This window comes from Lepisosteus platostomus, chromosome 13 (genome assembly GCF_059453375.1).
Source record: "Lepisosteus platostomus isolate fLepPlt1 chromosome 13, fLepPlt1.hap1, whole genome shotgun sequence".
Lineage (NCBI taxonomy): Eukaryota > Metazoa > Chordata > Actinopteri > Semionotiformes > Lepisosteidae > Lepisosteus > Lepisosteus platostomus.
Genome location: NC_142623.1, coordinates 43,133,680 through 43,147,634, shown reverse-complemented (window position 1 = coordinate 43,147,634; position 13,955 = coordinate 43,133,680). Strand labels below are relative to the sequence as shown.

Here is a 13,955-nt window from a genome sequence, read left to right as displayed (position 1 = left end):
ATCCAAATTGCATGAGTGTCGCCAGCCTGTCATCTTTTGCGTGTGCAAACTTGGCAAGAAAGAATCGTGTGGGTTAGTGCTGTTGCTTTTTTGGGTTTGCCATCCCCCACATCTCCTGTAGATGGTGCCGCTGTACTGCCGCTGTGCCTCTGGGGAGGGCTAGTTACCTCTGCAACATCCAAGACAGTTTTTCTTCACAGGAAGCTTCCTGCTGAGCCATTTTAGATAACCTGGATAAATGAAAGTGTTTCCCCTTCACGTTTCAGGGGTCGGTTTCCTTTCAGCAGGGCTTGCACTGCGTTCCATTACTGTCTTCACTGAACTGGTAGGCAGGCTCTGGAAAGAAAGATGCGTGTCTGCTTAGTTGAGCAAGTCCGTAACGTTCTTGGCATTTGAACACACGTTCCTGTTTGGAAGGAGATGACTTAGTTGAGTTAAAGAATATGAAAGTAGCGTATGAGAAGACCCTTATGCTTGAGGGCTCTTTCCCTTTCAGGACACATCCGTATCTCGGACTTGGGGCTGGCAGTACATGTGCCCGAAGATCAGACAATCAAAGGCAGGGTTGGCACAGTGGGCTACATGGGTGAGTTTATTTCTCCCTTTATACCTCATTCCACTGCGTTGCCCCCTGCTCATTGTCTTCATCATGTTTTTGGAGTGTTAGTAATAGCCACATTTATAAATGAATCTTCAATGTCGGAAATTCGTGTCCTCTTTTGAAATGTCACCGGCAGCCTGCCTGCTCATCATCAAATTACGCCATACTAATTCTGAAGTGTGCCTGGTGAAACTGGGAAAAAAAAATCCCTCCTGCATATGCCTGCCTTAAATCCTCAGTGCACAAAGTAGCCTGTCAGCTCTCAGACATCCACGCTGGTGAAAAAATTGCCTGGGCTCGACCTGGCGGCGTGAGGGTCTAAGACCGTTTTGAAAGGACTTGAGGTCTATGCAGAAAGCAGGACCAGCCCTCTGCCAGGGCCAGCAGCGTGCGCGCCTGCCTGGTGTCCTGGTCCCGTCCGATCTCTGCAGCTCGGTGAGGCTGGGCCTGGTCAGCACCTTGCAGATTAACCTCTGGAGGGCTCCAGGTGACGCTGGGCCAGTTTCTTTGACACTGTACAAAGCCATTGGAAGGGCAGGTGCCGACTTCGCAGGCTGTCGTGTCCCATCACCCTTTCCAGCTTCAGGATACAAACTGTGCTCCTTATTTCATACGTGACAGTCCTGTGAGTGTTTTAGAATGGGTACAACGCTTTCATTTTTTAAATTTCATATCGACAAATGAATAAAGCTTTGAACTACATTTTTGTGCTAAAAAACATAGGAGTGGGAGCAAATTTCTCCCATGTAGTTTATTCCTCATACATATTCAACAAAGTCTTCATTGCGGGTTTACATCTCAAACATAACTAGAGCTGCAAGTCCTTCAAGTTCCTTGTGGTATTTGTTAAATCCAAGAATAACAGCATGAAGTCCACTTTCACCCACACCCACCAGTCAAAGAAAACATTTTTAATGTAAACAGTATGAAATCCCGGGAACAAGGCTCCGTTCCGCTTGACCGGCTTGGAGGATCAGCGTGTGCCTTACCATAAAAGGGGCCGAGTAGCTGAATTCAGAGACAGACTGTTCCCTTAGTGCTCTGTATCGGTACAGCCAGTGCTGCAACCAGAGATTAGTGCCTGGGCCACTGAGCACTGTTATTAGCGTTCGCACCCACCAGTGGCTTATGACACATTATGTCTCGGAGATAAACATTTATGCACGAAGGTCAACCAGTGAATACCTTTTAAGCATCTGTTAAGATGGTGCATAGTCCAGGAGCACTGCTACCTGTCCTGATGACTCTGTGGAACCGCTGCCTATGAATTTAAAGACACTACATTACAGTATGATTGAATATTTCCGTAGACGTTTTCATGCAGGTCCACTGAGTACTTTGCATATTCATTTCATTAGCTAGTGTCCGTTTCCTCATATCTGATTGCAGTCCTGGGAAGAGACGGGTTTGCAGTCTGTGTTTAGGAGCACCAGTTCCCGTCTTTTTAAAATGCGTAGTGAAAGGGGCAGGCGTAAGACTGTGGGGCCCTGCTCACGCGTGTGCCTGGTTCTCTTTGGCCCGTGTGCAGCCCCCGAGGTGGTGAAGAACGAGAGGTACACCTTCAGCCCGGACTGGTGGGCCCTGGGCTGCTTGCTGTACGAGATGATCGAGGGCCAGTCCCCCTTCCAGCAGCGCAAGAAGAAGATCAAGAGGGAGGAGGTGGAGCGGCTGGTGAAGGAGGTGGAGGAGGAGTACTCCAGCAAGTTCTCCGAGGAGGCCAAGTCTCTGTGCAGGGTGGTGGGTGTCTCGCAGCTTCTCCCCGTACCTGCGCACACACACAATATCTTGCTCCTCTGTATACTTGTACATGGCTGGAATGACAAATAAACTTGAACTTGATATTGTCTGCTGCCGTAAAAGAAGTTGCCCCTTGGGGATAATAAAGACACTCTCTCCTGTCCACCCAGCTGCTGGTCAAGGACCCCAGCGAGAGGCTTGGCTGCCGGGGTGGCGGGGCCTCAGAGGTCAAGGCGCACCCTCTCTTCCGGTCCATCAACTTCAAGCGGCTGGAGGCAGGCATGCTGGAGGCCCCCTTCATTCCTGACGTGAGTGGGCCGCAGGGCGAGCCGGCCAGCCCCGGCACCCCCACTCTCTGTGAATGCCGCAGCCGGACTCGTTTCATCTGCTAGGCAGCGAGCAGCCCGCACGCGATGAGCAAGAATGCTGCGCAAGTCTTGCTTTTGGCGTCTGCCACTTTGCCCGTGTGGAAGGATCACTGCGACACGTCATGTACACTCACTGGCCAAAATATTAGGAGCCTGGTTTTGGTTGTTTCTTAGAAATGATGCTGCTGCTCTGGAGTCAGTCCAGAGAATAGCAACCAGGTTCCAGGGCTTAAGGGAAGGTCCTATGCTGACAGGCTGGATGAGCTGAACCTTTTCAGTTCTCACAAGCAGAGAAGTTTGTCGGGGGACTTGATGCAAGTACGAATGGTCCTGAGTTCCATCGATGAGGTCAACTCATTGTTGTGAAGTGCGCTGGGCAGTGAAACCCGAACCAGCGTAAACAAGTGGAAGTGCGCTTAAAACAGAACAAGAGACACCTCTTTATCCAGAGGGTTCTGGGAGTTCAGAGAGGATTATGGAAAAGGCTGTCCAGCCATGTTATTAAAGCTTATACCCTGGATTCTTACACAAACCAACTAGTTCAGGCCCTTGGATCAGTTCACTATTATTTACTAAATGGGCTACACTAGACAAATGACTTATTCTCCTTTGTGGCTGTTCTTAAATGCTCCGGACACAGCAATCCCCAGACCTTAATCCTATTGAAAACTGGTACAATGTACAATTCCGCCCAACACACTACTATTCCAGCTTCAGTCCTGCTCAGTGAGATAAATGTTTGAGAAATACATACCAATTCATGTTGAAGCTGTAGGCCCAACATGTTGTGTGGTGGAGGTCTCATCTGTTTTGGCCAGTGAGTGGTTTGAGAAGGACAACTGATCTTCTCAAACCTTGAACTAATTTCATGGATTTGTCGACTTGCATGCATACTGCACAAACACTTAGACCTTAGCCTGTTACAGTACAAGGAAGTCCTGAGGCAGACATTAGTAAGCAGCCTGAATAGAAACTCCAGTGCAAAACAATAACAGTCTGTTAAAGGTCTAAGTTACTTTATTTCTCCCAGGCACATCCTGTCTGAGTCTCTGTATCCAAATTGTCTGCTGTCACTTTTTTACTTTGTCAGTTTTAATATTGTTTAATTATTTTCCTGTAGTTGCCTAACAGTCATTGTTACCTTTACAGCTTCCTATTTTTTATGTTGCAAGAGAATTGCACCACTGTTGCTCAGACCGAGTGACAGGGTGATTCATAAATAATGCAACATTTTCAGATCATTACAGAATCTCGCAGAAACTTGAACTCTGAAAACCGTGCATAAAAAAACTACTATTAAGACATTTACAGAACATGTAAAACTCCATCTTGCTGAGATGGCAGTAGTCCTGTTCTCTCTAGAGCCACCATTTTGTTTGTATTCCAGTGATGTGGCCTAATGCTGTGAATTTACTGAGTGGGGTCACAAACTATATAAGTATATGTGAGCTGATATAACTTGCATTATACTGCTGGATATTAATATGCTAAAACTAAAAACTAATTTCAGTCCAGGGGCCAGTCCTTTACCTGGTTTGCGAAGGCAGATCCTGTTGGGCTGTGTGCAGTAATTTTAAACAAGGTGTAGACATCTGCTTTTGCTGACAGTGGATGTGTGCTAGTACCTGCTGCTGTGGATTCCTCAGCATGCTGTTAGGTGCTAATAGGGTTGCAACTTTCCGTCATCACCTGGAGTCATACCCCCAGCTCAGTAACGTATGTTCTGGGGGTCTGGGGGTCTGGTTCAGATGACGCCTCACCTCTACATGCTCGATAGTCCCGCAGCTGAACTGCAGGGGTCAGCTGGTGCATCACAGGTGTGAAAGTAGCTTTTCCTTATCTCCCCAGTAACTCCCTCTCGGTTTTGTCCAGCGCTCTGACAGTGGTACGATGTGTTAGGATAAACCTTTCCAACCTCGGAGGTGTGCACAAGCCCGGGCCATTCCTGTGTTTGATCTCGGCCTGCTGTCACCGTACCCTCTGCCTAAACCCTCGGCACTCAGCCGCTGTTCGCTCTGTGTGCGCCCCCTACAGCCCCAGGCCATTTACTGCAAGGACGTGCTGGACATCGAGCAGTTCTCCACAGTGAAGGGAGTGGAGCTGGAGCCCAAAGACAGCAGCTTCTACAGCAAAGTCTCCACGGGCAGCGTGTCCATCCCCTGGCAGAACGAGGTGAGACCAGGTTACATGGCTACTGCTTTGTTTCTGTTTTTTATGGTCTTCTCTGTTCGAGTAATACGGATGACGAACGGTGCCTTGTTCAGGCAGCTATAAAAAAAACCTAACTCTAAAATAGCCCCATAAAACCGTGACCTTTACACCGAACAATTGGTGCTCTTGAAATAATTATTTTCTTCGTGCTTTTTTGAACTCCAAATCGGTGAAAGCACAGCATGTATTCAAAATGTTTTTTTTTTTGTTTTCTTTCATGCTGGGGAAACAACAATGCTTGGTGTGCTCCTGGTCACACATTAACCCCTTACCGATTAACGTAATGCTTTGTGTGCCCAGCCAGATTAACACTGTTACTGTGCCAGGGGTACTCTCTACTGTTTCTAAGACCTCTCCCGACAGAATAGAAATTATTATACTGTAGTAAATCTCATCTATTTATTTAAGTGATACAGTCCCCAAGTGGTCCAGTTATAATTACTCGTAACGTCTCCTTCACCGAAGGACAGGTTTTATATTGAACAGGAGTACAAATTTTAGAGTTCAAACAGATAGGGATGTGGACGGACGTGGCAGCTGGAGCTGAGCGTGGAAACCTGAGGAAGGTTCGAAGACGGGAGGGGGCCGTTCAGTCATACGGCTCATTTGGTTAAAAGCAGGTTAATGATCCAAGACATTTATCCGTGCTCTGCCTCGAAGCATTCCAGAATCACCAGCAGGCAAGGGGAGTGGATAGGTACAGAATGATGTGTTGTCAATCTTGGGGAGAAAATCCCCTGGTTTAGCCTGGTGCCCCTTGAGGTTTTAAATGTTGGAATGAAATCTTGTCTGTTCCGAGCAAACAAGTTTCATTTCCCTTAATCCGAGTCTAACATTCCTTTCGAGCTGGGCTTTTGCCTGGCTGTTCTGCTTCGCAATCGCCTCTAGAGGGACCACATTGCTGTGCTTTGCCTTTTACATGATTCATTCGTTCATTCATTTATGAATTCATTATTCACGATTCATCGTTCAGTTCCTGATGCCGTCGCTGCACTGTACATGGAAGGTACACAGTCGGAGGTGCTTCCCGTCTAACAGTCCCCACTGACCAGCACACCTCCGGTGGGGTCTCGACCTTCAGAGAACGGTTGTCTGCTTGAAATGAGAAAGGTCACAAATAATTTGAGTTAGTTCGGCTCATCTAGCTCATTTGTTTTTTTGTAGCTAATTAATTCAAGGTCTCATCCAGCCGTTTCTTGAATGAAACCGGAGTGCTGGCTTCGATAACGTTCCAGACTCCCACAAGCCTTTGCATAAAGAAGTGCCTCCTGCTCTCCGTTTTAAATGCATGTCCACATACTTAAAATGTAGCTAAAAAGAGGGGAGTCCCATGAACCAGAAAGTAAGAGAACATTGCACAGAACAAGCGAGGTGGGTGTATATTCGCGAGTATATTGGGCGGAGTGGTGGCTCTGTGGCTAAGGATCTATGCCTGTGGCTGGAAGGTTGCCTTCCTGTGGCTGGCAGGCAGAATCCTACTCCGTTGGGCCCCTGAGCAAGGCCCTTAACCCCAACTGCTCCAGGGGTGCCGTATAAATGGCTGACCCTGCGCTCTGACCCCCAGCTGGGGTATGCAAAAAGACAAATTTGTAACGCAAGAAATTGTATATGGCAAATAAAGTGATCTTATCTTATATTCTAAGTTTTATTTTTCGTGACGTTGAAACTCGATTCAAACAACAGTATGAGCAGCTGTAGGCGCTTCCAGCGCCCGGTGATGTCAGTACGAATGGAGAACCCGAGACCTGACACAGGCCTGCTGCTGCTTCTCCCCCAGATGATCGAGACGGAGTGCTTCACAGAGCTGAATGTGTTCTACACAGACGGACCGGTGCCGCCAGACCTGGACTGGAGAGGCCAGCCGTCGCCGCAGCCCAAGCAAGGCCTGCTGCAGAGGCTCTTCGGGAGGCAGGTAGGAGTCAGGGCTTCCCCTGTACTGCAAGAAGGAGAGGCCTCGCGGTCTGGCTCAATCACGCGAGCAGCTCCAACAGAGAATGCGAGCACAGCACAGCGAGGAGTGCGAGCAGGTCACGCAGGATTCAGCTCGAGCACTCGAGAAAAAAAAAGGCTTGATGTTGATACCGCGGACTATAGAAGGGTATCAGCCCAGCTGGACGGCTGTGCTGTATTTGAGCTAGGAGTTCACGTGACAGGGCAGGGTCCTGTCTGCGAGGAGAGTCCCGTGCACTTTCTTTTGATCACGGTGAAGAGGACATGAAATCCAGGGTGTGAGCTACGCTGTGTCCGTTTGTAGAGCAGTGGAGTAACACTGTTTGTCCTAGCCGTAAATCTTCAGCTTTGACAAGCAGGGCTCCGTTTCAGGGTAGTGGTACATTCACATTAAACCACTTCAAACCGCGCCGCTGCCTGCCCAGCTGATTGCAGTACTTCTCAGGGCAGCAGGCATCACTTCAGACACGTCCAGGCTCAGCAGCACGCAGCGAGTTGGGTCTGGAGAGAGCTTGGACTGCGAGAATGGGAAACACAGGGTAAAAGACTGTACCGCTGAAGCATGTTTCTCAGGTGCCTGGCTGGAAGGAAGTGGTCCATACAGGAGTTGAATCCCGATAGGAAACCTATCTCCTTGGTGTCCCATTTCCATAAGCCCCAGGACGATCGAGCTCTTGGTCAAACACTCAATAGATGAACATTTTACTGAACAGGAGGGGGATAAAACTAAAACCTTGTAAATCGTATCGGCCTTTCTTACGTGGCTTGTGAGTAAAACATGCTGTTAATGTTAGCTGTTCTTCGCAGACAACCGTAATGAGAAGACTGAACTTTCAGGCACAGGAATTTGGTTCAGTGTGGCCACTATTGGTGCCCAGGACAGCTTGCCTGCGTTCTCTCAGGGGCATCCAGTGGAGCTGGTACCCTCTGATGTATGTCTCTCTTCGACATCCGGAGCATTTCATTGTTCCAGTTGTGCAGGACATTGTTCACATTTCATTTCTTCCAGCTCGGTGTGGTTGCCTAATCTGGCTGACTGCATTTATAGCTTTAATAGCCACTGTGTGCTTGACCATTAGTTGCATGCTTACTTACCCACACCTGTCTTGGCTGCCCCCTACAGGACTGTTGTGGGAACTGCAGTGACAGTGAGGAGGAGCCTACGAGGCTGTGAGTGAGTCTGTCCAGCACAGCCCACTGGAGGACTGTCCACACACCACACGGGATTCAATTTGTTTACAATTTTTGCACATTTGTATTTTTAAGATAATTCTATATAAATATGGGAATGTATATTTTCATTATGTAGCCATACGGTAAATGTTATTTAAAAAAGTCATGTTATCGTATGTCAGGTGAGGTATAGCTACACCAGAAAGGCCAACCCTGCTAAGTCTCTAAACTCAACCTTCTTACTTGCTATTCTTCTTACTTGCACATATTAGCAGAGCTTCTGATTCCTGGTGCTTCCTCCCAGAGTTCTGCTTGCTTTTAAGAATTCGGACACTGTGATGCCTGTTTGACATATTTGTGTTTCTTATGTTGAGGGTGAAATCAGTTGATCTTAAGGCCACTGGCTGCGTCTCAGCTCCTATCCTCTTGCCAAAAGATTAATTTTATTTCTCCGTGGTTGTGTACCCAGTCATCCAGTCTTCATCACAGTCGATTCAGTCACACAAGCACAGCAGTCGTAATGAAGCGTGTCCAACATTATTTTTTCCCTTAATTTTAAAGCTTTTCAAACTGTAGTTGTCCATGGACTTAAAAAGGTGCTGCCTGTATGCTTGGAGATGGATGGACAGAGGAGGTGAAACGCCATTACTCAGAAGCTCTGTATCTGCAGTAACTTGTTTGCAGTGTAGTAGCTTAAGTGCAATTGTTGCTAGGATACTTGAGACGTTTCCTGAAAACAAAATACTAAAAAAGAAAAATCTTAAATCTTTTATTTTTCTATCCAACTTTTAAGCGTTTTAACTTGTGCGTTTCTTTGTGCGGTATCGCAGTCTCATAGAGAGTACTTTCCTTAAGAGCATTTGAAGAAATACAAACTGTTCTTTAATGTGGTATGTGGCATTTATGAGATGATAGTGATTAGATATGCTCTTTAAACTGTCAGTTTTAATCTGAATTTGCAGAATGAACAGTGTTCAACATTAATTCCACTGTATCTGACCTCCAGGTACATACGAAATACTTAGCAGGGTTGGGCAGGAAATTCTGTTGGACAGGATATTCAGTCAAGTAACCCATAAAGTGAAAGAAAAGTCTTGTAAAGACCGTTTTTATTTTGGAGGTATGTTGATTTTGTTTTTACGGTCAGTGCGGTGACGATGTATCTCCCACTGCATTGAAGAAACATGCTGTACTCTTTCTCTGTATTTTTATTTTTTTATTTAACCTAGACAATGTTAAAAAAATGTGGACACAAACTGAGGTCTGGCTTTGAAAAAAGGTGTGTGTGTAAAGGAGAGAAGCAACTGAACCTGCAGTTCCTGGAGCCGTGTAGGTTTTCTCTCTTGGGAGTCCTGACTTTCCAGAGGTGTCCTGAGGCAGGCTGTGGTAGACTTGCCTATAAACCATGCTCTCTGCAGCGTTCCTGCCGGGACAGACTGTGTTTCCGAAGGCCCCCGCAGTGCATTCGGGCACGGGAGTGCGGCCGTGCACAGACGGCGTGCTCTCCCGCTAGGAGACAAACTCGAGTACGCGTCGCAGAACCCTTCCCGGCAGCAGCGTGCAATTCTGATTGTCGTCAATTTCCGTCTTCCAGATTTAGTTTTTTTTTTTTTTTCTGGATGCTAGTTGTAGGTTCTTTTTGTTTAATTGACCCTCGTAGGATAAAAAAAAAAAAAGCCTGCCTCGTAATTCAAAGTCGGTCAGCTCCTGGAAAGAATTAGAGCATTTCAACTTTGAGTAAGAAGCAGGTGGTAAATGTCTACTTCAAAAACAAACATGTGGTTAGGACATATACACCTTTGAAGACGTACAGTATGCTTTGGCACCCTGTGTTCTGCATCTAGATAGGTTTATTCAGCAAACAGTATGTCTGTGATACCTCATCTTAGTTCATTAAACACTCATTCATTCTAGTACTTAATAAAGATATTTTGTTGAATTAATAGAAGCTGCAGGGTGCCATTTCATACTGTTTATCTCCAGTATGTTGCCAGGGTGCCATTTCATGTATTACAGCCTGTGTATTTTTTTAGGCTTTTCCACGCAACTGATTTTTTTTCACACGATGAAATATTGATTCCTTTTTAACAAGAACAGACTTGTGTTGTTTTAAAGCGTTGTTTATTTTAAATGGGGTTATGCGGTAAATATGTCACAGTTCAAGGTGCCTTGAAAGTGTTGTTGTTTTTTTTTGTTTTTTTTTGGGCTCAGTCTGAAAAGAATTCAAAGCAGAATAGGGGTACAGGGGTATGAGTGACCGGATATATTCAAGACAAAGGGGTCTCTCACTGCCTTGTTTCCGATGTTTCCTTTGTTGTGCGGGTCTCTCTGCACTGTGAAGAGACAGATTTGGAAACTGGGTTTTTCCTCCTTGACATCAGTTGGGACAGCATTGTCACTGAAGAATGTGCTGTCCTGAGACCTTCAAGAAAAAGCCCTGTAACCTTTTTTTTTTATTGCATCAGGTATTCAGTCATTCACGTTGAAGAGAAAATAACCTCTCTTCCCTGGACAAGATTCATATTCAGAATTGTCCAGGACATCTAGGTGTACATTTCTCCAGAACTGAAGGAGTAAAATCCTGATGTCCTGTCTTAGTGTTTTACAGTTTTTTTTTTCCTCTAACTTAAATACATTCCAGTCTGTAATGTACTGTACAGTGTAAAATTATTCTACTTTGTGTTTATTTAGCAATAACCTGGATAACGATGTATAAACTAGTGCAAGTCTGAATTTAATTTTCATTTTGTAAATGTATTTCTGAGCCAGGCTTCAACACTGTGAAATGGAGGGAGAAGTTATCATTTCTGTTGCAGTTGTCACATTGCTTTGCAATGCACTGATGTTCATCTGTATATATGTACATGTGTGTGTGAGAGTGTGTGTTTGCGCAATGTATACGTATCCAGTACTGCTTGGAATTATTGGGATGCTTGGTGATGTCATGGCTACGTAACTCCTCTCAGTTCTGAAACCTGCTGTGCATGGATATACTGTATGTCTATGAAACCTAGATAGCATTTAAAGTGAGTTTCTCGAGCTGAGGATGAGGGATCTTAAGCACAAAGAGATGTGATGAGTTCAGATAGAGGTGAAGTCTGTTACGTTATCCAATGGTTTTTAGTAAATCCCGGCCAAGAGACCAGCGGAGATGGATGGAACCTCATCTGTCACGATTAAAAAGGGCAGTAATTTGCTGTTCATTCTGCCTAGTTCGTGTCCTTTGGCAGTTGTCTTAATTCTAATTGCCAGCTGTAATTCAATTTAACAATCTAGCAGCAAGTATTTGCTGCTTATACTCTACTCATTGTTTGTATGGGGAGATCAGAAACGGGGTAAACCCTGTGTTCAGCTGCGTGTCCTAGCCCTTCTGATTTGGAGGATGATCCCCAAGGCAGGGGATCATCCGGGGCTGTGACCCCCCCCCCAGACGCAGGAGTGAATCATGGATCCACCTGCCTCCTTTTGGGCTTGTGTCTCGTGTGGCAGACGTCCAGTCCTACAAGTCCTGAGAGCCCTGCAGCAGCAGACTAGTGGAAATGAGTATCTGCTGCACTTGTTACTTTCCCTTGCCTGGGATTTCCTTAAAGCAGAAATGATGAGCACATGTGGACTTTGATTATTCAATTACATTACATTTTAGGTGAGCAGCCACTACTACAATAATTTAGCTGTTGCCCGTTCCAAAACCACAATTACTGGTTTACTACTCTGAGGACAGGATATTTTTCTTTTCCATTAAAAAATAAAACTACAAAGTGTGCTTGAGCTGTAAGCTCCCCCCTGTTCCAGAGAAATAGTATGGCTGTAATGCCCACAAGCAGCTTCCTGCTATATTCAACGTTTCCTTGACATTTGGGGGATTTTTGTTTACAAGAAATCTCACACTGGACGTCCCGGAACCTTCAGTTTCTTATGGAAAAAATCAGGGACTGACACTCATTACTCAGAAATAAGTTTTCTACCAAAGATTTTGCCTTGAGAAGTACGATAAGCTTATTTCTGAGCAGCTCAGCCTTGAATAGGAATACGGGACAGTTTCTGAAGATTTACTCTCCTGGGTCTCTTCAGATTGTGATCAAGTTGAAAATGAAAAGTGACCTTGCACAAATCTCTGTGTAGGAAGGTAGCATTCACTGTAACTCATGACACTGTACATCGAAACTGAAGAGCTGAGTGTTTAATTTCATGAGATACGAACACGGGGATAATTTAGAACCAGTCCTTTAACTGTTATCCGTTGCAGAGCCTTTCTTTGTAAACATATCTGTGCCAAGCTGGGGGGGGGGCTCTGCTGACACTGAGGCTGTTGTTGAAAACACTTTTCCTTTCCAGCATATTGTTTAAAAAAAGGTTATTCTTTCCTACGACTGCCTTGATTTTGTTTAACGTTCCTCAGGGTTTCTTGCTTACATGCCTAAAGCAGGGGTTGTCTAGTTTTTTCCCCCAGTTGTTTATCTGTAGATGCATGTGATTGTGCGTCGTGAGGTGAGACTTCACGCCATCATGCTTATTTGGCGTGCCGGTATGTAACAGTATGTCCCAGGCTGTCACCGCAGTGTAAACCTGTGTCCAGGGAAAGCAGCGTCATCGGCGGTAGATTAACCTGGCCCTTTGGGGTGGGGAAGAGCAGGCAAAGGAGCAAGGCAAGAGGCAATGACATTCATAGCAAAAGAGGTCTGGGATGATGACCACATCAAAGTCCTCTCGGAATCGCACTGGGGAAGAAAATCCTAGACCCCCCTTGTTCAGGTTTTAAAGTCTCTGAAATAAATGCAGTGGGCGCGTGATTTTGAGTGCTGTAAGTTTCTGTTTTGTTTTGGAAGTACGCTCTCTTCTTTTTGTCACGCTCTAATGGGTTCATGTCCTGTTTGTACCAGAGGGGTGAGAGAGGTGTGTATCCTTTCAAAACAACAGCGGACGTTCTGCCCGGTGGAGTGAACATTGCTTTGGTCCTGGAAGCGAGCAGGTTTCACGTGCGGACAGATGTAGAAGGGCTTCATGTGCCGCAGGTACAGGAGAGGTCACGACTGGACAGTTTCTCGCTGAGCTTTCTGTCCCTTCTCTCTGGACTTGAAGCTCATTTGCCGTGCTTCACTTCTTGTACCTCGACGCAATGATGATGTATAAGAGAGACTGCTGTCCCCGTGACTGTCGAACCACCGAAGCAAATTTCACTTTAGTCTGCAGTCTGCAGATTTTGTTTTGTGGTTTGGCCCACTGGTTTTCAGAGCCTGTAATTAAACCTGCCCAGTATGGTATCAGTGCCCTGAGGAATGAGAAGAGTCCGTGGTACTGACAGAAGAGTGCTCTGTGGAATCTGCCACTTAGGCTCTCTTTTCCAGCCCATTGTTCAAACACATGTAGAGACTGACAGAAACGTTCAGTATTTTGTTCCATCTATTTTTTATCAAGTCTATGAGCTGAGAATGTTGTGTGTTTTTTTTTTCCTGCACATCTTGTGCTCCAGTTTTGTAAAACCCTCGTACACCATTGGTTATCAAGGCCGCTAACTTTGCTAACTTTGCGTCAGTGTTTACTTTAGTCTTTGCCCCCCTAACAAACATGTTTTCGGAGCCCCAGGACTGTGCCAGCCCTCCGTTAGAGGGAATGGAAGAACAGTTTAAACGCAGAGCTGGAATGGCCTTCGCAAAGGAAGGCTCACGTGCTCAGTGTGGTGGAATTGCACCCCTCCTCGTGTCTCTCTGGTGTGATCCGAGTGTGTGCCTGCTCTCCCCCGAGCTGCTGTCCCACAGCCTCGGGTCGGAGCAGAATTCCACATGTGCCTGCGACGTTGTGTGTTGGCCATGGCCCCTCACGCTGGCCTTCTGTGATACACTTCTGAGTTTGGAAATATCTATTTTTTTCTGGCATAAGCACTGTACTTAAAAATAAAAAGGTTTTTGTTTTTTTCA

The 13,955-nt window shown here is 45.9% G+C and overlaps 1 protein-coding gene across 1 annotated transcript in view; it reads left to right on the top strand.

The window, feature by feature from the left end:
• Positions 1-13,955, top strand: part of grk6 (G protein-coupled receptor kinase 6) — a 39,198-nt gene extending 25,243 nt beyond the window's left edge. Inside the window, exons 11-16 of the mRNA XM_088604799.1 lie at positions 497-586; positions 2,130-2,338; positions 2,509-2,646; positions 4,741-4,878; positions 6,695-6,829; positions 7,991-13,955. Coding sequence (XP_088460925.1) covers positions 497-586; positions 2,130-2,338; positions 2,509-2,646; positions 4,741-4,878; positions 6,695-6,829; positions 7,991-8,041 — 761 coding nt within the window. The 3' untranslated portion in view covers positions 8,042-13,955. The remainder of the gene's footprint in view (positions 1-496; positions 587-2,129; positions 2,339-2,508; positions 2,647-4,740; positions 4,879-6,694; positions 6,830-7,990) is intronic.